At 34.7% G+C, this 26,253-nt stretch overlaps 2 protein-coding genes across 2 annotated transcripts in view; both read left to right on the top strand.

Moving 5' to 3' along the window:
* Positions 1-26,253, top strand: part of LOC133182373 (B9 domain-containing protein 2-like) — a 613,772-nt gene that overhangs the window by 408,687 nt on the left and 178,832 nt on the right. The gene's annotated exons all lie outside the window — the stretch shown is intronic.
* On the top strand, positions 1,156-26,072 carry LOC133183699 (pyroglutamyl-peptidase 1-like). Its single transcript, XM_061318623.1, has 5 exons — positions 1,156-1,292; positions 22,136-22,197; positions 22,683-22,852; positions 24,042-24,274; positions 25,005-26,072. Exons 1-5 carry the CDS (start codon positions 1,243-1,245, stop codon positions 25,162-25,164), a joined length of 675 nt encoding a protein of 224 aa, XP_061174607.1. The 5' UTR covers positions 1,156-1,242; the 3' UTR covers positions 25,165-26,072.

The following is a 26,253-nucleotide window of genomic DNA, read 5'->3' as shown; positions in this document are numbered from 1 at the left end:
CAGAAAGAATGTGGCAAGATAAAGAAAAGCTGGGTTATAAATTTTCTTTACTATACTATTTTACATAGCAGTTGCGATAGTTGAGATGCCTGCCCTTTGTCCATCAGTCTGTCTATGTGTAAACGATATTGCAAACACTACTCTTTCTTTATTTTTGGTTTGATTTCTGATTTTCAATAAAACTTGAGTGCAGTAGTACACACCAAGACACATACTAATATGTGTTTCGGATTTTGATTCCGATTAACAGTGTTGCATGTTTATTAGGTTTAGAAAATTCTGTAAAATTCTTTTAAAATTCTATCCCTTCAGTAAAACTTGGTACACGTAAAAGAATAATCATGAAAAAAAAATTGGAATTCTTCTTCTCCTAAAGTGAGTTTCCAATGAAACAAAAACAAACCAATCGAACTACAGTCTCAAAAGAGACTTTTCTTTTAAGTAGGCAATGCATTACGAATCTTGTAAAATCTGACCAGACTGTTTATTATGTAATGTTAGGATTAAAGTACATTATGCATTTTTCATGTTGCATATTGTATGCGCCTCCATCGTTCATGACACACATATATATACATGTGTATTTTATTTTTAGTTTAGTGCAAGGCCCCTTCGTACAAATATACCTCTATTTTTGCATAACATTTAACATATATTTACAAGTTGTAAAATAGCTATATTTGATTATTTTCATTTGTCATTTATATCGTTCTGTATATAATAGTCAAAGAAAACGATAAGCACCAAGAAATTACTCTTCATTATACCTCACCATGCAGTTTTTTAAAGGTTCAAATAATATCAAAAAAATCATTTAGTACTTGCAGAAGCGCATTTTAAAATGTAAAAGACTGAAATTTAAGATCAATATTTTCCTCCTGTATCTTTTTGTTTGTTTGTACAATTCTTTGACTTTATCGTCTAATGCTATCTGGTACTAACGATTCTGTTATCGGTTACGACAAATCAAGAAGTGTGAAAAGACGTGAATGTACTATTATAATACCAGATCTCAGATACAAAGATGCCAAACATTAAGTCACAATCGTCCATATTCACACAGACATGTAAATACGCTTTGGCTATACTACAAAAAACTAAGTCCATTGAAAAATCGAGTTTGACATCAACTACATGAACTTGCAGCAGACTGATGTAGTTGTGTTATACTCTATTTATTGTGATTTATTAGGCTTTTATCTGCAGAAAGTGTATGCGGCCAAAACTTCACAAAAATTTAACATGGGAAAAGCATTTTTAAGAAGGTTCGTTACATATAGGATTAACTATAGGTAAGAGATAGGATTTTTGACTAACTCGCTCAATTCTGATACTTTGTCTCAAAAAGTATGTAATTATTGTCTATCGCAATTAATTCAAATTAATTAATATGCTGCAAAAAGTACATAATATTTGTTCTTAAACAACGTATTTCTTTCCCTTCCTCGACCATATCCGCTGGTCATTAAGGTCTTCCGTTTCCAACGGAAGACCTTCTACTGATTCTGATGGTTAAGATTATTATTAAGGTCTTCCGTTTCCAACGGAAGACCTTCTACTGATTGTGATGATTAAGATTATTCTTCTTTTTTTTTTTCCTAGATGCCAACTTTGACGCTTCATATCTTCCTCATTTTTAAACAGATTTTGTTCAAATTTTCAGAGCTTTTAGACTTTACAAAACACTGTCAGAATACCGTAATACAATTCGGAAATTACCTTCTGTTCACGAGTTATTCCCCTTTGATTGAATTTTGCATGCCTCCGATTTCCAGACAAAGGCTCAGAAATGGTTATAATTGGAGCACAAAACCCTTTGAAATTGAAAAGAGGAAGTATTGAAGTTGTGCACATCGGTTTTTGTTTTTTGATTTTTGCATTAAAAATGGCGCTAGAGAGGGGTCAAAAGTTAGAACGCGGAAAACAGCAAAAAATTTGACATATTTTCCTTTATATCTTGAAAACTAGAAATATTTTGTTAAGACATGTAGAACAAAAGTTGTGCATAATTGCAAGGGCTTTCATATTATACTATTTAAAAGGGGCTGGCCCCTATGATTAGGGATCTTGGGCCCTTAAAAGTTTTTGCTTTATAACTCAAAAACGGTAAATATTTCGATCTGGATCTTGCGAACAAAATTGTTCTTTTACACCTTTTTGATCTAATGAAAATGTTGTTTTGTTCGAGTATACCATGGGTATTGCGTAATACGTATTAGAAAGCAGGCCAGGTAAACAGGTAACGTTTTTCATTCGGCAAGGAAATCAGACCTCTTCATGTGTATAACTTAAACAGACATGCTATCAATAATATACCCTGCAGTATTTAATGTTAATTTTCTTTTTAATAAGGATTAAAACGTGGTTTATGGTTCATTATTAAATTATTTATTACAACTAGTCTTTCTTTTCTTCTTTTTTAAATTAGGTTAATAGTGTTCAAAAGCGGAGAATATTAAATCTATCTTTCTACGTTTATTATTACAACAAACTTTGTAAGTGATTTTAAACTGTATGCATTGAATAATTCACGATCATTAGCTGTATGCATATTACGGTCTCCATGTTCAGCTCGATGTTTAGTTATGTAACCCAACGCGCGAATCCCACGCTGTTGATCGAGGTCACCAGTGTAGTAGCCACCTGTGGCCTTAAACAAAGCTAGTATTTGTGATCGCGTATATAATGTCAATTTTGTACAAAGAGCTATTAATTAATGGAAAGTTATGTTTTTAATTATATCGAATCAGTAAGATTACTTTACCGATCTTTTATAATCTTAATTCCAAACACTGGTGCATAAAAATCATTTTAAATTTTAATCGCTGTTTTTGTCTGTTCAGCAATAATACATTTAAAAAAAGTATTGCTCTATCCCGTGTTGTTGTATTTTAATTCATCTGCAATTGTAATTGAATGGGGGCTTCGGTAAATAATTGTAATTACTAAGCATGCTACGCACATATTATTTTTACCATCACTCTTGTGAATGTCCATTTATTATTTATAGAATTAAATAAACATTAACATAAATAAAAATTCCTTCAAATATACATGTACTATAATTCAAGTCTTTGTAATATAGCAAACAGTTTCATCCATCTCTGCCGCTTTGTGTCTTTAAGAGTTGTAGTCCAGTCCTCGTTTACATACACGTGGCCACAGAGAGCCGCGGGCACCTCGATGTTGAAATACATTGTTGCTCTACACCGCACAAACAACTAACGTGTACATGCAGTGTAGTAATTGGCAAAGATTGTTTGAAAAATATAAACTCGCATGTGTTCGCTACGAAGCATTCATTTTAAAATTTTATTTACATGTAGATACCTTATAAGAACAAAATAAAGTAAATGTATAACACCTAGAACAATGTTTAAAAATTAAAATACAAATATCGTGTGCTCGGAAGGGAAGATGGCTTGAAAGGGTGTGTCTGTGAATGCTTAGATCTAGCAACACACTTCGCAAAGTTAAGCATACTTGTGTCCAAATCCTTTAAAAGTGGGGGCAATCCCCAATCCTCGCACCCTTCCTTTTTGAATCTAAAAATATATACCATACTGAGAGTTGTATATAGAGCGGGAATGTTATTTTATTAGTCCTTAAAGGCACAACTTAAGAAATGACTTATAAATTTTTTTAGATAAGATTGTTTCGCGATACAGCTGTGATAAATCTTAGGAACTTCTAAAGTTATAACTTAGGCATATCTTAAGATAACTTAGGAAACGTTTTTGAAACAGGCATTTCAAGCATTCAGTCAGATCTATTACGACGTCCATATTATCATATAAGAGAATGAAATTTTGTTTTGTATATAAAGTGGTTATTACAAATATGCGTGTTACAAAAATGTATGTTGAAATCTTCAAAAGCTATCGAATTATTTGCATACGTGTACTCGTACATATGAACATTGATCAACACTGATCAAGTGTATACCGGGACCCGGGATAGTCTTATTATAGCTCTTGCTTTGTCAAATCATTACTTTCATACCCCTTGCATTTAAGAAAAACAATGTTATAAAAAAAATAATAATCTGACATATAACAAGTATACATGTAGCGTGTGGAATTTATTTGGCTAGGGGCATGTACACACGTGGTTCGAAACTGTAGGGGGCTACAAATGCGGCCATAACTAGTATATTTTTGAGGTGTTATAAAAAACAAATAATACTCACAAAAGCTTATAAAATTGCCGTTCTATCGATACCTTATATGCCATGTTTCATCCACCAACAACGCCACGACATCGATGAGAAATACGTTTCTACATGGGCATTTTCTTCGAAAAGGATAGGAAGTTAATGAATTAAAATAATTAATTCTTTTAGTTAACGCATTATGTTTACCTCTTTATTTGTTGTATGCAATAAGTATAGACCTTACTAATAATGACTGTTTGGTTGTCACACCTGTGCATGTGTCGTGCGAGGTACAGCGGTAAGGTAAATTACCGACAGTCGCGATGTGCGGGGTGATTCGGAATACCCTAAATGACTGTGGTCCATTGAATTTCTACTAGTAAATCAATCTGTCAAATCTAACATGGGCCCACATAATACGACTAAATTCGTTTCATGAATGAACTGGTTCTTAACAAATATATGTACAGTATACAATATCTTTTCTTTAGATCTGTTTGTTTATTATTTTCAACCACAATCTGCAGTACATGTATAGTTACACGAAATCCATGCACAACGGCGCTACACCTGTCAATCAAAATCACTCGATATTGTGAACTCAGTCTGGTGTTATGGCAGCATTTCCGAAGTGATTCAAAATATTCTATCGGCTAATTCTAATTTTTCGCGTTGAATAATAATATTTTGGAACAAAGTTGGAATTAAGGCTGGAGCTGCATGCTGTGAATTTATCACACCTGCAGTCTGCAGTCTTCCCTTCTTACATGTATATGAAGCATCTGTTGAGTAATGAATCAGAGAGCATAATATGCGGAACAAGTTTGATTGAGATTTTTACTTTTCCTTTAAGATAAAATGATTAATAACATAATTTATGCATCTAATAGATACATATAAATGTACATGTATAGCTTTTTAAAAACAAGAATCTGTAATTGAAAATGTGAAAATGAAGAGTTTAGGTAATAGTTCTTAACCAAAATTTAATGACAGTTCATTCCTTCCTAGTCTCTATATAACTTTTAATTACGGCCGTGCCCTCTCCCCTTCAAAAGATGTCTAATACATGCTTTTAAATTCTGTTTATGTATCAAGAAATTTCCACAGGTACTTGTGGACAGGATCCCCCCCCCCCCCCAATTTAACCCCAATGTTTGTTGGACATTTTTTTCCACAAATTATATTTATTACACTTAATCATCATGTGTACCATAGGAAAAAATCGAGTACAAGTACCTGTGAAAATTTCTATTTGCCCCCCCCCCCTTCCAAAAAAAAAAACTGAAATTGTTTTCTACGGGCTTGACAACAGATACTTGTGGACAGACCCCCCCCCCCCCCCCGATATTCAACCCCGGGGCTTGTTGGACATTTTTTCCACAAATTATATTTATTGCACTTACTCATCATGTGTACCATATGAAAAAATCGTGAAAACCCCAAAATAATCGTTCCACACAAAAAATGCCTCACTATGTATAGTTAAAACATTAATTTTTCATATTTCCTGATGAAATTAACATTAATAAAATCAACACAAAATTAATACCGTATTACATATCACTTGAATTTATCATAAAGCAGAAAATCTGTTCTGCGGGCTTCAAGGCCAGCTCAGGAACCTAAAGATGTCCTCATTTTCCAAGTCCAGTACAGAACGTAAATTAAATGAAATAAATCACACGATCACTGGGAAGAACTCACAGAAAGAAAACTCTTGAGGAAAAGATATTTTGATTCGACTTATAGACTGAAATAAACCGATATTCTCTTTTTGCCACTCTTTCCTGGTGCCCTGGGACTCTGAATGAAGGATCAGTATTTTTCTCACAGGTCCGTTGTACGGGGGGGGGGGGGGGCAGACCTTCTGAAAATAGTCTTTTGTTGTAGTTTTAATATGTAAATTTTGATTTAGTTGCTGCTTGCACCCTCCCCACTCTTTGTTTCTCTACGATCATACATAGGCGAATCCCAGCAAAAATGTAATGACCCCCCCCCTCCCCTCCAACACACACTTTTTTTTAAATGTGTATTGCGATAGGACTTAAAATTGGAAAACATTTTCTGTATATCTCTACATCGAAAAATATAAAACAAATATTTTTTTATATTTCCTTTTTAAAACAACATAGATAATTATGCATAGCTAATTAAATACTGAATTAAATATTTATCTTTGCAGACAATATGCTCTGGGTTATAGAACATGATGTGAAAGCGTATCGTAATGCACCTTGTAATCCTTTGGATTTTCAGATTTAAGGCCAATGCGAAAACTCAAAGACGCCGACATTTTATTATGCTACTGTAATCGAAGATCCGGGGGGCATACAGTTTTTGTCCTGTCCACCTGTCTATTTGTCTGTTAGACTGTGTTAGCCTCTTTGTCCGCAAAAACTTTAACTATGCCCATAAAATTTGATTGGTTGGAACTACTGCTTTCATATTTCTTATGTGTATTCCTAGTAACAAGGACTTCCTTCAGGTACCAACATATTTGACCTCTTGACCTTGAACTTGGAGTTTGATCCTCTTTCGCAAAATTTTACCAAACTATAACCTTGGCCAAAACTTTTGAACAGTTGGTGCTATGGCTTTTATACTTCACATCTGTATCCCTTGTGATAAGTCTCCTCCTTCGGTATAAATATGTTTGACCATTTGACCTTGACCTTGGAGTTTGACCAACTTTTAAACAACTTTAGCCTTGACAATAACTTTTGAATGACTAGTACTAGGGCTTTTATATTACATAGGTAATTTTCTTGTGACAAGGCCTGTCATTGTATACCTTTAATTTTGACCATTTTACCTTGACCTTTGATTATGTCCTACTTTTGAAAAACTTTAACCTTGGTTTTACCTTTTGAACAGTTGGTGCTAAGGCTTTTTTAATACCACATGTGTATTCCTTGTAACAATTAAGACCTTCCCTCAAGTACAAACAATTATGATCCCTTGACCTTGGAGTTTGACCTTTTAAAGAAATTAACCTTGGCCATAACTTTTAAACTGTTGCTGCTGTGGCTTTCATACTAGTATATATTTCACAGTATATTCTTTGTTCAAGACCTTTATTTGGGTAATAACATTTTTTTTTATCTTTTGATCTTGACCATGGAGTTTGACTTCTATTTGAGAAACTTTTAACTTTTGCCATAAGATGCCATATGGGGGCATCAGTGTTTCAAAAATCACACGTTGTTCAGTATCCAAATTGGGCATAAAACATTTACAATGATCCTTTAAAGCAGTGAGTTGAACCTAATAAATTACGACTATAGAAATTATGATAATTTATTTCGATGTATGGTCTAAAAAAACGTTTATTATACCTCTGTGAAAACTAGCTTACAAGTGAAAAATCACTAGTAAAATAGAATTTGATAGGCCGAGAAAGTCACGTGTCCATCATGTTTGCCCTGCAACAAAACGTCGTGTTTCACGATTGTGACGTCACAATTAAACGAGTGAGGAGTTAGATTGTTTATAGCGACGCTGCTAACTTCGTTCGCGCGGTAACAACAACTAAAAATTCACCCCAAAAAATCACCTTAATTAATGGAATTGCATACAGATAGTAGATTAAACGTTCTTTGTTAAAATGTTTGCACTTTTCAAAATTCGTTTATGGAAATACAGCTAACATACGTCATGAGACGTCACAGTCTAGACGTTCCAAATGTCTCGTGCTGTTTGAAGAGGCGGATCTTAAAATTAAGTGAACAATGCACTCGCCCAACGGTCGCACCGTCAGCATATTATCGTTGATTGATTGTGTCGATTTAAATGTGTAAAAATGTAATGGTGTTTGAATGTTACTGGTGTGATCACACAAACTTGTCACGTAGGAATTTTTTTTTAATGAAACGAGGCTATTGGTGTACCTGTAACTTACATCTCTTTCATATCGTTCTCATCAAATGCATGTTTGCTTTATTCATTGGATCTCCTTTGTAATTCCTGCATTTTGGTTAATTCGGTATTATAAAATATAAATATATAAAATATTCGGTATTATAAACAATTATAATAGTGAGGGAGACAAAAAGATTTCTTCGCAAATGAAAAATCATATTTCTCTCGGGCGTTGCCTTCGGGGAGTATGATTTTTCATGGGCGAAGAAATCTTCATGTTGCCCTCGGGGAATATGATTTTTTATGGGCGAAGAAATCTTCATGTCTCCCTCACTATCATGCAATAAATGCAAACTGTGAACTTGTCAATTGCGAAACACACAAAAGGGTATCGCTGATATCATACAGAGTGTATCATTGCCTTGATCAGGCCCATAGGAAGCAAATTCAGGGGGGGGGGGGGGTTGGGGGGGGGCACAGCCATACATTTTCAGTTGACTGTTGAGGGGGCACTACTACCATAAATTTCCTGACAAGCAAAAAAAAAAAGGTCACAACTACCAAAAATTCCTTGACAAGCAAAAGAAAAGAAGGTAATCAGACGTTTCTATTGAGGTGGCACAAGCTATAGTATCTATGTCTACTATAGTAATCTATATATCGGCAAAATTATTGGGGGGCACGCCCCCCCCCTCCCTCGGTTCCTACGGCCATGTTGATTAAATTTAGGGTCACTAAGGAAAGAATGTTTTGACTGGATGAATGGTCTGAAAGAACATGTGTTAACTTGTCGAGTCGGTAACACATAGATGGGGTTTGCTTATAACCAGAGTGTGTCATGGTTTGATGCAAGGTCATTTGAACGAGTTCAAGGTCATCAACGGAGAAACAACATTCCTTAACTGTCTTTCGACTGGTGAGACATTGCAAGTTGATACCCCTTACAAGATTGCTTATAACCTTAGAATGTGGCATGACCTTGACTCAAGGTCACTTCTTCCTGTTCGCAGCTCCAACGGAAGACCTACTCGTTGCTTTGCAACGAGCTCTGCTCTAGTTCTTTTTTTTTTTTCTTCTTTTTCCTAGACGCCAACTTTGAGACCTCATATCTCGCTCATTTCTCAACGGATTTTGCTCAAATTTGCAGAGTTTATAGACGTTACAAAACTCTATCAGAATGCTGTCAAACAGTTCAAAAAGTCACTTCCGCTTTTGAGTTATTGCCCTTTAAATGAAAATTTATTAGGCTTCATTTCCAGACAAAGGCTCCGAGACTACAAAAGCTGGAGCAGAAATTCTACCGAATTTAGATAACAGAAGGATTGAAGTTGTGCACATCGGTTTTTGTTTTTCGATTTCTGTATTCAAAATGGCGCTAATTAGGGGTCAAAATTTAGAACGCCTAAAAGAGCGAAAATTTAGACATATTTTCCTTTGTATCTTTAAAACTAAAAATATTTTGATAAGACATGTAGAATAAAAGTTGTGCACAATTTCAAGGCCTTTCATTTGACACCACTAAAATGGGGCTGGCCCCTCAAATTAGGGATCTGGAGCCCTTTAAAGTTTTTGCTTTATAACTCAAAAACGGTAAATATTTCGAAATGGCTGTCGTTAAAAAAGTTGTTCTTTAACATCTTATTGATTTCATGAAAATGTTATTTTGTTCGAGTCTTGTGTTTTAAATGCGCCAGAAGCTTGACCCATTTACAGGTAACTGTTTTCATTCAGCAAGTAAACGAGAGCTCTTCATGCGTGTAACTAAAATAAACTTACTATAAATAATAAATCTGGCTACATTAGATGCTAATATTCTTTAGAATAAGGTTCTTGAAGTGTTTTGTGCTTTATTTCCAAGTTATTTTTTGATAATTTTTGGTTTAATTTCATTTTTTTCAAAGTCGAATAAACCAGTCTACTAAAAAAGGGGGAAAAAAGATAACCTTTTCTTCTTATCATATAAAAACAAACAATATACTGAGAAAATAAAACATAACTTTGAAGCATAGACTATTTACAGCCATTAAGTGTGCGCCTTTTACATTCACCTTGTGTGTTTGCAATTATGTAACACCTCCCTCGATAGCGCGTAGCAAAGGAGGTCACCGGGGATCGATCGGCGTGTGTGATCCAGCGACCTAGTCATATAAAAAACAAATCATAGAATGGCCATTCCAAATTCATTTTGTAAACTAAGTCATGAGTGGATAAATATGTTGAATTTTTCAGATTATTTCATAATATCTTTGATAAAATCGCTAATGTATTTTATTTAATATTTTATTCGCTGAATTACAGGAAAGTTGCATAGTTATTTTTATAAACAATTTATTTCTCGATATCGAGTTAATTGTCTGTTTTATTCATAATAAAATTCAAAATATGTAACCTTAATTAATTCCTACTAGTAATGGAACTTTTGAAACTTAAATGTACATGTATGTAATCTAATATACGTTCTTTTGTCGACGCCCTTAAAATGTACAACTGTATATATACAAAGCGCCCCAAATATATGCATATCGAGCGTATGGAAATACAAAATCCCACATTCACACGCGCCTCCAAAATATGTAGAATGAGACATACATGTGTAACTGTATTTGAATATTACAAATTTATTAGACACCTAACCTTGAACAAATTTTTTTTTTCTACTAAACTTGTTATTGTATGCGAACAAAATGAAAAACATGTAATTATTTATAGGATCCCATTATTTTTTCTGAAAATCAGAACACATTTATCAGCTCTCTTAAGGTTTTACGGATACATACAATGTACACGCATGCAAGTACAGAACATGCACGTTTTATAAGTGCATATGCAAGAGCGCCCCAAATATATGCATATCGAGCGTTTGAAATTCAGAAAAATTCTAAATCCCAAGTCATTTTTTCCCATTATCTTTGCAATAAAATATCCGTTAAACTGAAATGATTTTATTGATTTACAGCATATATTAAAGTCAATTATAGGTCCGCTGAGTTGATCATGAGTTGTTTTCATAACGGGTAGTCCTTCTGGCCAGTCATCGTCACGGTTTGTAACATCGTAATTACACAGGTAAATACTAAGATGTTCCATAAGAAATGAATTACCGGGAGATGTCTCGTTTTCTCTGATCATATATTAATTGACAGCGTTTATGAACAGCTGTTAAATCACAGGCCTTTGTAAACCGGTAAATCACAAAAAAGAAAAATCCGAGACAAAAAACAGAAAATATAAATGTCTCTGGAAATAACATTGCCTTTAGATAACTAAAATAAATCAATGTCCGCCGATTTTTGAATTAATCTGAACATTCATTGATGTGTACCTGTACAAGCAGTGTGTATATTTTTATGAAGCCTTCGTCCAAACGAACAATATCATAAATCTTGAATGAATTAACTAACCCCTCAGTACACACACATTCGCTTACACCTGAAGTGTAATCAAAATCGGATCTTTTTTACGGCCCGAAATTCTGATAGTCGCTGTATTTCTAATCTGATTGACTATACATGTACAGTACATGCAACGCGGATCCCGTATTTCCCGCGCCCCGTCGCGGTATAAACACAACGCTGGATTTGGCCAGGTGAGACTGGTAAACCGCGTTCCCTCCGCGGGAAATTCATCACCTACCTGTCCCCGCCGCGGTTAAATCATCGATCAACTAGTATCGTAAACAAACGGGAGTTATCTCCCCGAACAGGAATTTTGCGAAATTCCCTCTATAAAAAAAAAACAAATTAAAATCCCGCAGTGTATGTATATTTATGAAAGTATTTTCTTGTATTTCGCAAAAGGTGAAAATAATGAATGAACCAAAAAAAAAAAAAAAAATGTAAAGCAGAATATATTTAATCGTTTTTTTTTTTTAAATTTTATTTATTATTATTAATTTTGTTAAGTTATATATCAATACTAAAGCGACATCTTTTTTAAAATAGTATCAAGAAAACTATTTATAAGCTGAGTCATTTGAGAGTTTAACGTGACAAATTTTAATGTCGGAAATATAAGTTCTAATAACTTCTCTTTTCAAATTATATGCGAACTGCAATGTTACATACACGTGCTAAACAATAGTTAGTGCGAGTTCCGATTAACAGTTTTCAGCATTCCTATGAGGAAGAAAATATATGTATATACTGTTCATGTTTTTTTTTACCAAATTTAGAACAATGTAATTCATTTAAATAATTTCACTTTACTGTATTAATGTGCAAGCATTTCCCTGAAATTGTCGAATGACCGGAAAGCTGTAATATTCGATGGTGAGCGTTTGCACTGAGTAGGCGCGTGAACGTTATAAAAGATATCAATAAAATATAACAATTTTTTTCCCTCGATATTTACTTCTTTTGTAAACAGTGGTTTTTAATTTAAACATTTCTCCAATTACAGAAGATGGAATGTGCATGGTGATGAACTTCACAAAACAATTAAAACGGGGGGGGGGGGTATATCACTAAAACTTATTATTCTCAATAATACTCAAGAAAAAAAAATCAATGCCAAGTTTACTTGAATATATTCTGTTTCTTTGTGTATTAAGTATTAGTCGCAATCATTTTCTGTGTATAGGGATTAGCAGAGCAAGAGCAGGAAACGGCATGCCCTAGGGGTTTCACACCTGTCCTAGAGTACCTGTGGTAAATTTCTCTGCATGTGCAAGGCGTTGTCTAGCCATACAACACACCAGTCCCTTCAACGTTTCATTATTTCATTATTTCTTCATTTTCAAATGTAACTACAACCATTAAAGTTACGCGAGTCAATATATACTTTTTTTTTTACCCTGAGTGTATATTAAAAGGAAAAAGATCAATCATACTTTTAAAACAAATTAATAGAGTTTAAATGAAATAAAATAGATCAAATCAAATTATGTTTTATTACTTTTTTTTAAATGCCGACGGGCTTGGTATTTATGTTTCTGTTTAATATATATGTACATGTACATGTGCATATATTATGCAAGTAGAATGTAAAATAAAAAAAAAAACGTACAGAATGTTACGGCACGTGCAACGTTTTTCCTTCGGTCAGTTTATTGATTTATCGAGTCCATCGATTAAAACAAAATATTCATGATAGAATTTCAATGCAATGAATTGCTTCTGGATTATTTTTTTCAAGTTTCAATATGTCGTTTCTGTGAACAGATAATATACTGTAGCCGATTTTTCAGTTTATTGTCCAGTTGTGGACTTTGACTAATTCTACGATCAAGTTTCTGAAAAACACCGAAATAGTGACAGCTACAGACACTATTTAAGGTCTTCCGTTTAAATAGCACGATTAAAGACAAAAAATATCTACCGAAACAAGATCATCGTCACAAGCCACGGGTTTTGTGTCCATTCTATTTCTACAAACCCGTGGCTGCCTCCTACCAAATTCTCTCGTTCTCGCGACTGAATCATTGAATATTTATTAAGTGACGCCAGATTTACCCTGACCAATGAAATCACTCTGTAGCAATTTTTGGTACGCTTAAATGGCGGTGCCCATAATGAAATCATGTTTGCAAAGCGTGGCAGATTTATTGAAAAAAAAAATACGATAGATCCTGAAGAACAGATGTGAGTAACGTATACTATATTCTAAAATACTTACAAGGTTTTACATTAAAATACAGGGTTTCGAATGTAGACGTTGTGTGAGAACGCTGAATAGCGTTACTCGTTAAGAAAGGAAATTCGAACCGAAGTTGATGTACAGCTCGTGGTTATGGTTACATCCAAATACAAGATAGACTGATCATTTTCATTGGTTCTGACTTGAAGCGTCAGATGTTATTCCATTGGTTGAATGTATGTTATTAATATTCATGAGAACGAGAGAAATTTGAAGGAGGCAGCCACGGGTTTGTGGAAATAGAATGGACACAAAACCCGTGGCTTGCGACGATGAAACAAGATATAATAACATATTTTGGTGACATGTGGTAGGTACATGTATATGATATTTTAGGCCCGATATCCAAGAGGGGTCCAGTGTTAACAAACGGAAGTGACTTACCTTCTCTATTTCATAATACCGCGGGTATGATTTTTTAATAAAACGTTAATTCTACGTTATTTTTATGGATTTTTCATATGGAGTACATTGTAAATGTGTACTAGAAGATTGATTTATGGAAAAAGACGAATAAAAATATTCTTGGACCCCGGGGTGTATATTGGGGGGGGGGGTGGTCCTGTCCACAAGCACCTGTGCAGCATTCAAGCTTAAAAGACCATTCAAACAATACAAATCAGGAACAGTGCAAATCTTTTGAAATCAGAGGTAGAATCAAGTGCCATGGATCTGTCATGTTGTAAATTTTGAACTTACCGGTTGTCAGTATTTACTGCCACCCGGTAAATTCAAAATTTATAGCATGAGAGATCCTTTTCACGCTAGCACTTACCCCGACACGAGACCTTATACGGTCTCATCCAAAGGACCGATCTCCACGTTTTACTACTTATCCAAACTGAGCATAAAACATTCTCAATGAATTTTTTAATCATTATGTTGAACCTAACAAATTATTCCGACTCGCTGTATGATCTGAAAAACATGGCTGAACTTATCCATTCAGAAACTCACAGACTGGGATTGCTTTTAACCAGTGTGTGTTATGGCCTTGATGCAAGGTCATTTGGTCGAGTCAAGGTCACTGACAGAGAAACTGTAATTTCGCTACCGTATTTGTACTAGTGAAACATTGCTGGTATCATGCAGAGTGTGACATGGCCTTGACTCAAGTTCAAGGTCACTAAGGATAAGATGTTTTGACTGTATGTATGGACTAAAAGAACATGACGTGTCACTGTGAACTTTTCAAGTCGGTAACACACAGATTGGATTTTATGATGAGAGTGTGTCATGGTTTGACGCAAGGCATTTGGAATGTTCAAGGTCACGTAGTTCCTTTACAGTTTTTCCTAGCGAAATATTGTAAGTTGCTTTCCCTTACAAGATTGCTTACATGTATAACTTTAGAATGTGGCATGACCTTGACTCAAGGTCACTTCTTCCTTCCGCAGCTCCAACGGAAGACCTATTCGTTGCTTTGCAACGAGCTCGCTCTAGTTACTATTCAACTATTCTACATACAAGTCTGAAGGAAAATCAGGACATATCTAATACGATAGTTACAACATACATGACGTTATTGAATAGATATATTCCTAAGAACTGTTCCAGAGTTGTTGCCTTGATATCTGTTAATTGCCTCATGACCTTGATCTTTGAGATATGATCTTGACAGTTTACATCTGATCAACAATATACTTGAATCCATCCTAGTAAGAATGTTTAGTTCTAGTAGGTGAAAAAAGGTATAAAAATTGTGATTTTATGGTCTCAGCCTCCCTGGGGCCTTAGGGTTGGGACTAAAACCATCAAAATTAGTGATATCTTTATCTGGACATCAAGCAGTCAAATTGTTGGCATGATTGTAATAAGCATTGAACCCTCTACCGAAATTGTGAAATTCATGGCCCCAGGGTCAGGGGTTCTGGAGTTAGGGTGGGGCTCTAATGATCATATAGTGAAAATGCATAAATTCTTTAAAAATCTTCTTGTCTCCCCTTGTATATAAAGCAGATAAACTAGATGCATGGTTATGATGATCAAGGGTGCCTCTTCCAAAATTGTGAAATTTGTGGCCCCGGGATGAGGGATTCTGCGGGAGGGGGGTTATAGATTATATTTGATAAAAGTGTAGTTTTCTTTGAAGATCTGTTCCTGGGTATTAAGCAATTCAAGTGCATGATATGATGAACAAGGATGTTTCTTCAAAAAAGTTAATTTCATGGCACCCTCGGTTAGGGGTTCTGGTGTTCGGCGGGACTCTATTGATTTTATAGTGAAAAGGCATTAATTCTTTAAAAGTCTTCCCTGCTCCTGGGTATAAAGCAGATAAACTAAGTGCACGGTCATGATGATCAAGGGGGCTCTATTGATTACATAGTAAAAGTGCATAATTTCTTTGAAAATCTTCTTCTCTGCTCATGAATATTAAACTAACAAAACAAGTGCATAGTTATGATGACCAAGGGTGCATATTCCATAATTAGCTCGTCTGAGCTGAAGGCTCAGAAAGCTAATGCTATGGCCATTTGTGCGGAGTGCGTCAACTTTTTGGAATATGGGCCATATTTGAAGAACTCCTCTGCCAGTTTTTGTAAAATTTGTCACAGAGTATCCTTGGCCCAAGGGCTTTCATTTTTACTTAATATAGGGATGCGATCCATTAAACAAGACGAGGTAATTAGGGAAATGAAAACAAAAGTAGTGGTTGCTTAATAATTTTCTTTTCAAGAACCACTTTACAGACTATTACCAAATTCATGCATAATGATGAAGATATGTAATTTATTAAAAATTGTTCAAGGCATCACCCTGGAGCAAAGGGTGTGGTCTCAAGGTCACTTCAAAGTTGGCCTTAAATGATGTTTTGCTAAAACTTTGATATTTTGCCCACTATAAGGACTAGGATCATGAAATCTTGTCACTTGATGCATCTTAGGACCTCAGATGCACATTTTGGACACTTTGAAGCCTATGATTATCCAACCTTGTAAGTTAATGCATCCTAAGGCCTCGGAATATATCAGCAAGTAGGTCACGGATACCTTCTTTTGGAATTTCATGGCTGTATTTAAATATTTCAGATACTAAGTGGCTTTGAATCATCAAACATTGTTAATTGATTCATCTTGGGTCATTGGAGTGTGTCAACCAAAGATTAGGTCACCGTGGCCTACTTTTGACATTTCATATAGCTATATATAAATATTTCGGCTAATAAAAGGCTTAGAATCATCAGACTTTGGCAGTTGATGCATCTTGGGTCTTCGGAGTAGGTCAACCAAAAAGTAGGTAACCATAATCTACTTCTGGAATTTCAAGGCAATATCTAAATATTTCAAATAATAAGAGACCTAGAATCATCAAACTTTGTCAGTAGATGCATCTTGGGTCCTCGGAGTTTTTCGTCTAAAAAGTAGGTCACTGTTACCTATTTTTGGAATTTCATAGTTGTATCTTAATATTTAGGATATAAAGATGCTTGGAACCATCAATTTTTGTCAGTTAATGCATCAGAGTAGGGGCAAACAGAGTATATAAAGTTGTATTAAGCAAGTGTATTTTTAGCACATTTTTAATATTCTGCACAACTTGGCCAATTTATCAATTTGTGTTCTACTGAAAGATGTTATTCCCCATTGCTATTCACCTATGATAGCTAATCACTGTAAATAATGTAATTGAAATGTCAATTGAATTACGGAGCTATAAAAGAATTTTTACGAAATTTTAATACAGAAAGTACTTTCATAATTTTTAATGGTCATATAGACTTATGGTAAACAATAGATAAATAAAAATGTATCTTTGTGCATTAAATGTTCTTCAAAGACCAAAAGAGACCAATTTGAGAGAGAATGAGATGGGTTTACTAAAAGTGCTCAAGAACTATTGTTTTGATTAGTCCGCATGGGGATAGTGACATTTGGGGTCAAGTTAATAGGTCAACTTTAAGATTTGTTACCGAGTACTAAATTAATTAAATTGATTATTTTGCTGATCCATGATCATCCTAATCCTCTTGCTTTAGAGCAAATAGCTTTATTTTTCAGCTTATTTTGTTTAATCTATACTTCAATCTGTGGATCCTTTACAGTGTTACGTTATACTCAGGTGACCGATAAGGTCTTTGGACCTCTTTTATAAATATTGTATGCAGTTGAGGGTAACAATGTCACCCGATTCGTCGAGAAACATTTGTTAAGAAGAACTATTACCCTCTGAATGATGAAACCACGCCCTCCAGCGTAACAAAACGTAGAAACAGTCAACATTCCTATATCCCCCCCCCCCCCAAAAAAAATGTTGACTGCGCAAAATTTATGCGTGCGCCGTTCACTGCTATACGTATTTGAACGAAACATTCTGTATAATATAATAAATATTGCATATAGTTGAGAGTAACATTGAAAATTTTGTGAATTGGAATAATAACTGCTTTAGACTATGATGTTGGAAATATACCGGAATCGAAATATTTGTTGAAAAGATACACTAGAATAGGGAGAATCAGATCGCGAAACTCCGAGAAAAATCCATTAATCAACTGCACTTTTGTTTGTTTTCAACTTTTCTATATACAGGCTTCAATTCTTTTGGAGTAATTTCAGTGTCCTAGAGCTAAAATAAAGGGTTATTAGTCTTCATAAATAATCGTTAGCAAAGTTCTGAAAGTGCTAAAAAATCTGAAAGCCTAACTTTTGATGCTGATGTGGCTTTTATGCCCCTGTAATCGAAGATTCGAGGGCATATAGTTTTTGTCCTGTCTGTCTGTTTGTCCGCAAAAACTTTAACCTTGCTCATAACTTTTGATTGGCTAGAGCTATGGCTTTCATATTTCACATGTGTATTTCTTGTGACAGGACCTTTCTTTGTGTACCTTCAAATTTGACCTTGGAGTTTGACCCACTTTTGCAAAATTTTATCAGACTTTAACCTTTACCATGATTTTTGAACAGTTCAGTAGGGCTTTCATATTTCGCATGTGTATTCCTTGTGACAAGACCTTCCTTTGGATACCAACAATATTGACCTTGACCTTGGAGTTTGACCTACTTTTGAAAAACTTTAACCTTGGTCATTACTTTGATTAATTGGTGCTAGGGCTTTCATACTTCACATGTGTATTCCTTGAGGCAGTATATTCTTCCAAGGCAGATAAATATCGATTAAGTTTTGCTCTTCGGAGTTCCCATTTAAAATTTTTATGGAAGTATGCCGAAAAGTTACCAGTTCCGAAGTGATCATCGGCACAGAAAAGAAAAGTCGTTGATGTATGATCTGAGAACGCATTAAACTTAAAAATTGTGTGCACGTTTGGAAATATGATGCAATAAATATTCGTACAAATGTCGGCGTGTTTACATTCGCAACGAAAAGTTCTCTGTTTTAACTAAAATAAAATTTGGTTAAAAATAGCTATGGAATTTCAACTGTTATTTTTAACACACTAAGGTCATGTGACATCGAAAGGTCATGTGATTTTGTTGTCGTCTGCTGTATAAAAAATATTTCCAAACAGTATAAGACCGCGGAACATTAACTGGCAAAATTGGAAATATGCAGCTTACGTCATTTCCATCTGTCGCAGTCAATCACTTGATGATAGACAATGAAATGGGCGGGTACAATTTGACACGGACGTCTGCGAAAACATTGGATTGAAATTGCAGTTCGAAATTCATTTTCAATCCACCTGAATTATTTTTCGCAAAGTTATAATGTATGATCCAAACGACAAATAAAATCAGTTCGTTCCCAAATACGTATAGTTTGAAATTAATGTATAACAATTTTCTATCCCATATTTGAGGACACACAGAAGTTATAGTAACTATATTCTTTTGGGGGACGGCTATTTGATTCTAGAGTGGGGGGGGGGGGCTGGCAAATTTTGTCGAATCAGATTATTTATGGTTATGCATCACATGAAAGAATATATTTAATTTCTTCTTCACTGAAAAAAAATTTGAAATTCAATTTTAATCCACCTGAGCTGTGTGAAAACCTTAAGTGTGAATGTATGATCCAAAAGACAAATAAATTCAATTCCCAAATACATGTTATTTGAAATTCATATTAATATGAGTTTTAAGCCTAATTTTAAGTACACGCCAAAGTCATAGAAAACAGAGATTATTTTTTTCAGGGGGCGGCCCTTTGATTCTAGAAGGGGGCGGGGGGCTGTCAAAAATTGTCGAGTCAGATCATGCTTTCATATGAAGATTATATAAATATTAATTTCTAGGATGACAAGAGCTTTTATTTTTTAGTTTTTTAGCTTTGAAAAATGTTTGACAAACAAAAAAAAGGGAGGGGTTGTCCAAACTAAAAGAAAACTTTCTTATTCATTCCGAACATCGTTCAACCCCCCTCCAACCCCCCAACCCCAACCCCCAGCACACACAAACTCATATCAAACAGGAATCAAATATTTGTCCCTTTATATTTCTTTAAAGACATGGGATAGAAAATTCTGATTTATATATATTTCAAATTATTTGTCTTCTGGGTCAGTCAGTAACATTGTGCGTTCTAGCATAGCTGAGGTGGATTGAAAATGAATTTCGAATTGCAATTTCAATCCAATGTTTTCTCGGACGTCCGTGTCAAATTGTACCCACCCATTTCATTGTCTATCATGAAATGTTTTGACTGTAAGAGATGGAAATGACGTAAGCTGCATATTTCCAATTTTGCCAGTTAATGTTCCGCGGTCTTAATGCGTTCTCAGTACTGATCTCCACGGGCACTGGGAGTTAATGTAAATATTGAGTATGTGCATGTATAAAAATGGAAGGGTAGGACACTCTTTTTGAGCTATATTATGATTGGTCAGTCAAACTGCAGAAAATTAAAATCAAAAGTAAAACATCGTCCAAAGAAAATTCACCGACTCGTGAATCCAGTAGGAGATGGCTCAATTAACAAATTTTCCAAAGAGCAGTCTAGCAAAATTCTTAGGCACTTGGAGGTGTAAAAACGTCTATTTCTTCAATTAAAATGCATTGGAGCGGAATGAAGCGAGATCGCCATAGTGTAATCAAGAATTTTCACGGGCCAGTCGGCGAACAGAGTTTTGAGTTGGAAATGAAAGAAAATAAAGACAGGCATACGGGGTTTATATCTCTCAGCTGATTCGATACGCCAGAGCATGCTCTACGTATGAACAATGATCTCTAAAACGAGGTAAGTTATTGACAAACAAGTTGATGAAATAAGAATATCAACAGTCTCGTTTAAAGTCATCATTTCGTAAGTTCTATGGTCGATACAATGACCTTGTAAGCAAATACAATCTATCATTAAGTCAATTGCTGACTGACTTTTTTCATACTAATTGTTAGGCCATTATTTACACACTGAATTGTCGATGGATTTTCCCGTTATTTCCCGATCATGACAAGGAGCACACGGCGGCGGGTGTGATCGGTCGACAGGGGATGTTCACTCCTCCATGGCCCCTGATCCCACCTCTGATGTCTTAGAGGTCCGTGTTTGCTCTGCTCTTATTTTGTAATGTTTAATGGACTTTTGAGTTCGAATACTGTTCGTTATCTCCACATATTTCATATATAAGATCATGTATAGATAAATTATTGTAAAAGAGAATGGTAATAAACACTGGGTTGGCCAGTGCACAGGCCCTTAGATCGCTTAAAAAAATTAAGGTGTTAAAAAAAATATCTTTTTTATACACCCCAATTTTTTAACGTCGGATTTAAGCGATCCAAAAGCCTGTGGGTCAGTGGTGTAAATGACTGCACCAGATTCTGGTGGAGGGGAGTTACCCCATGCAATTCGGAGTTAGATACATTGTGTTATTATACTAGTACTGTTGAAAAAAATTATTACAGAAACAAGTACCTGTGTTTTAAACGTATTAATGAATATAAATTCATATTAGACATGTTAGAAATGAATTGAAAAAACTAATATTCAAGTTGTAGTTCTTTATGAGTTGACATTTGAGTTTTTAAAAATATGATGCCCAAAGTCTTTGGAGATCAGCACGGGCACTGGAAGTTAATAAATATTGAGTATGTGCATGTATAAAAAAGGAAGGATATGGCACTCTTTTTTAGGCGGGTTTGGGGTATTGTGGATTTATAACGGAAACAACTTAGTGCCCGTGGTTCAAAATTAGAATGTATTCGCACTTAAAAGTTTCATTGCAAAGGACTCGAATAAATAAATAAATAGGCTTTTTAAAAAATGGCCCTAGGCCAAGGGCACATATATTTGTCGGGGGGGGGGGGGGGTTAAGGACAAACAGTGTAGTAGGAAAGATGAAACATCATATTCAGATCTCCAACTTAGTATGTTATGTTTCGCTATGTACAACTAGCAACTACTTATAATCATTATAAATACATTATTATATAAACGGAAAATTGACTTATAATAGTTTGTATCGGAACTCCTCGATCTCTATTTCTACTTTCACTTTCCTTTCATGTGTATAATCATGTTGACATGACAGTCGTCCGTGTTCAACAGTTTACAATTAATTTGATCATTACTTCTTGAATTATTTTTCAGAAGTTGCGTAATTTTATGTGCATCAAACATGGGAAATGAAAAGAGGACTGTTTTAATTACAGGTACGTTAAATAAAAAAATTAAATAAAATTAGATATAGATCTAACGTTACACGTAATGATGTATATGTTGATCACTTCATGAAGTATCTGGAGCTTGGAAGACAACGGGCAAGATAGTATGTATGGCAATATGTTATGGAAGTACGTTCAACATTATTCTATTTTGAGAATAGTTGAATCAAATTCTTCATCATGCAACTATATTCATATCATATGGAAAAGAAATCCGTATGGAACCGGTCAAAAGTTCAGGACTCTTGATGAGAGTGAAATTATAAGGGCCAGATAAAGATTGTTTATTTGTGAATATTTATTTTAAAATAAACAAAACACTAAATAACTAAATATATCTACTCAGTAGTGATCATTTTTATTTTGATTTCTGTCTTTTTCAAAAAAGAGACTGTAATTTAGCATGATAAATTGTTTATTAAAGTATGTTTTTTAAAATTATTTCTGTAACAAAAGTGCTCTCGCTATTTCAGGATTTGGACCTTTTGGGGAACATTCAGTCAATGCCAGCTGGGTGGCTGTACAGAATCTAAAGCAAAGGAACTTGTTGCCGGATGTCAATGTTCATATTGAAGAAATTCCAGTAGATTATCAAGAAGTCAGCCAAATTGTGCCGGAATTATGGAAACGGAAAGATCCTGCGGTACTGTGTTCTGAAATTTGATGGAAAAAAAATCCAGTCTTATTTAGGAATCAGAGTGTAATAACGTTGTTTGATAAAGTGGATTAAAGTTAAACCTAAAGTATTCCTTTAAAATCACTTTTGATCCTTGAATTACATAATATGTTGATGGTGCGACCGTTGGGGCGAGCGCAGTGTTCACTTCATTTAAAGATCCGCCTCTTCAAACCGCACGAGACATTTAGAACGTCTAGACTGTGACGTCACATGACGTCGTATGTTAGCTGCATTTCCATAAACAAAGTTTAAAAAGTGCAAATATTTTAACAAAGAACGTTTAATCTACTATCTGCATGCAATATCCATTAAATTAAGGTGAGTTTATTTTTTGTGAAATTTTAGTTGTTGTTACCGCGTGAATGAAGTTAGCAGCGAGAACAAGAAGCGATGCATTGTGGGTCCAGAATTACTGCGGAAAAAAATTCTATGGAATGAATGTGCAGTAGTCCAAATTTTCTCTTCGCCCAGGTGTTGTCATTAGAGCTCGCTCGCTGCGCTCACTATAATAAACTGGTCAGGGCTTTCAGGAAGATTAGAAACAGGTGGTACTTTTACAAAAAATAGGAGGTACCTTGTGGAACTGACTAACTAACTTATGTTAAAAAAATTTTTCTCCAAAAAATATTTCGGCTGGTACAATTATGATTTCCGCTGGGTAAAAGTACTGGGTACCAGCAGAATTTAAAAGGCGACTGCTTAAAAGCATATTTTTCCTTCATGTTTAATTGTTCATTTTGAATGGCAAATTACGTTAAAAATTGTACAATATTCTTAATATCAATAACCTAAAGAACTTTTCCAACTAGTCTACACACCATATGTGGATTAAGGTGGGGCACTCCTAGCGCTTGCCCCCTTCTAAAACAAAAAAAAAAAATCAGATATAATTTTCACTGTCATACGTTGATGTAATAAAGGTAAAATTACAGTCAATTTATGTGCCAAAATAACTTTAACTACTTGCTGATACTGAGGAGCTTAAGGGGGCTTAGTCCAAGCCCTCACCCCCTGACACTGTCTAGACCCGCTGGGCAATTCAGCTGAACTCAAACTCCTTGCAATCTAATAGAGCCCCTTCTAATGCAAAATCCTGGATCTGTGCCTGCACATATAGCTTTAACAAATTGACATGAAACTTTTTTATTTTTAGCTGGTAGTACATGTTGGTGTCTCAGGAATAGCAGAAAAAATAACGTTAGAACAGAGAGCTCACAATGTAGGTTACCACCGCAAAGATGTCAAAGGGAAAACTCCCAATAAGGAATGCTGTAGAGAAGAAGGGGAGGAGTGTATCTGTGCAGGGCTTGACATGAGTCGAGTCAGTGCTGAGATCAACAACGCAGATAACGAACTGCAAGCAGAGGTTTCTGAGGATGCTGGGAGGTAAAACTTTGAAATTTGTTACCATACTTTTTGGTGTTGATTTTAATTGTATACAGTGGAGCCTTGTTAATCCAGACACATATAATCAAGATGCTTTAAATTCCGAATGAAATTTATGGAAAATTTGATTAACATTTATATTTACCAATTATTAAAAAATGTTTCAGTAATTCAGATGCTTTTATCTGGACAATTTGCTTGGGAACGCAATTGTCCAGATTAACAAGGTTTGAATGTACATGCAAGGTGGGAAATTTTAATGTTCAGTGTGCTTTGACAGAGAAGTCTGAATGCCATGTATACTACTCTTAGTAGTGGCTTGTTGTTTTATCCTCATGACCATTCTAGATCCTATTAAGATTTCAAAAAGAGTTAAACCCCTCCCCCAGCCATCAATGAATAAATGATTTTAAGTCCTCCATGTATAATTCTACTTTTACAAGCAAAGTGTTTCTGATATGCCCTTCTCCTCACAAACACAGTCAAGAAACATCCCTTATAGAAAAATACATGTTGATATTGTCAATGACTAAAGCTTTGAAACACACTTTTTGACTGGTCAAAAGATAAACAAATGAGACCAATCACATCTCATCCATTTCATTCTTAATTTTAACAGGCAACAGAACAATAGCTGATCAAACTGATGCTTGTTATGTACATGTATATTTCAATTACTGACATGTATACTTATATTTTACTTATATTCTAATCAAATTTATGTTAACAGGTACTTGTGTGACTTTTCCTATTACACTTCCCTGTCAATCAACAAGTCTCGCTCTGCTTTTATTCACGTTCCACCCCTGAATCAGCCATATACAGAAGATCAGTTAGCAGTGGGTTTAGCTATGGCCATTTCCTCAATGCTGAAGCAACTCCCAGAGTAATGCTGTACAAGTTCCTCTACATAAGGCATCAAAGTTGATCAATACCTAATTGTCTTTGCCTTTATTAGACTTCTCAAATTGAAAACGGTCAACAAAATAAAACTTGCGCATTCTCACGATGTGAAGGTGACCCTTTTCAATACTTTTGAAGTTATTAAGCAGTTTGTTGAATCAGTGATGTATATATCCAGAAAACTACAATAATTCTTTTCATGCAGTGCTATATAAGATTGATGAGTGATTTATTTTTGAACAAGCTCTGATACTTATGGTAGATGGTTATTCTGTATTCATATACAGTAGAGCTTTGTTAATCTGGATGTTTGTGTTCCCAAGCAAATTGTCTGGATTCTGGATAACTGAAACTTATAGTCTTTTATTGTTAGAAATAATTATTAATTCTGTTCACAACAACATTTATTGTCTGGGGGATAACTGGATCTAGATTACTGAGGCTACACTGTACATGTAATATTACTGCTCATCAGCTTAATGTCTTTGATGTCAATATTTTCAGTAAATTTCATCCATTCTGTATGATTTGTTAGAGCAGTGCCAATGTTAATATTTTGATTTATTGCTGATCAGTTGTACATAATTTTATTTTTGCTGTTTTCATGGCAGAATATACACTGCAGTTAAATAAACATGCAAAGTACTAAATTAAAGACAGAAAACTGGTTTTTTACCATAGAGGAAAAAACGTGTAAAAAAATAATTATGAACAAATCAATGTTGTTTCCAGTTATTCAATTTTACATATCTAACGTCATTGACATGTCCTCAAAATGTTGGTTAAAAAACAAGAATTATTTTGGCCTGTATTCCAGATGTGTGTAAATAAAACACATTTTTGTGTGATTTAGGCTTTGCTGTATTTAAGTACATTCTACAAGTGCAATATCTAATTCCTAAATATAAAAAATAAAAATAATTGAATATGTAATCTTCTTATTCTTCACTCTACAGTAATGATCAAAGATGAGACTAGAATAACTTATACATTGATAAAGTATGCATCATCCATTTGGCTGCTTGTTTATAATTACCCTTACCCTTTTTTGTGCCCCGCCATGAATATGACCAGTG

The sequence above is a fragment of the Saccostrea echinata genome, unplaced genomic scaffold (assembly GCF_033153115.1).
Source record: "Saccostrea echinata isolate AGI-Se365-2 ecotype Australia unplaced genomic scaffold, CSIRO_AGI_Sech_v1 ptg000009l, whole genome shotgun sequence".
Classification (NCBI taxonomy): Eukaryota; Metazoa; Mollusca; class Bivalvia; order Ostreida; family Ostreidae; genus Saccostrea; species Saccostrea echinata.
The sequence above is the reverse complement of the archived record's forward strand: the minus strand, read 5'-3'. Positions and strand labels throughout refer to the sequence as shown.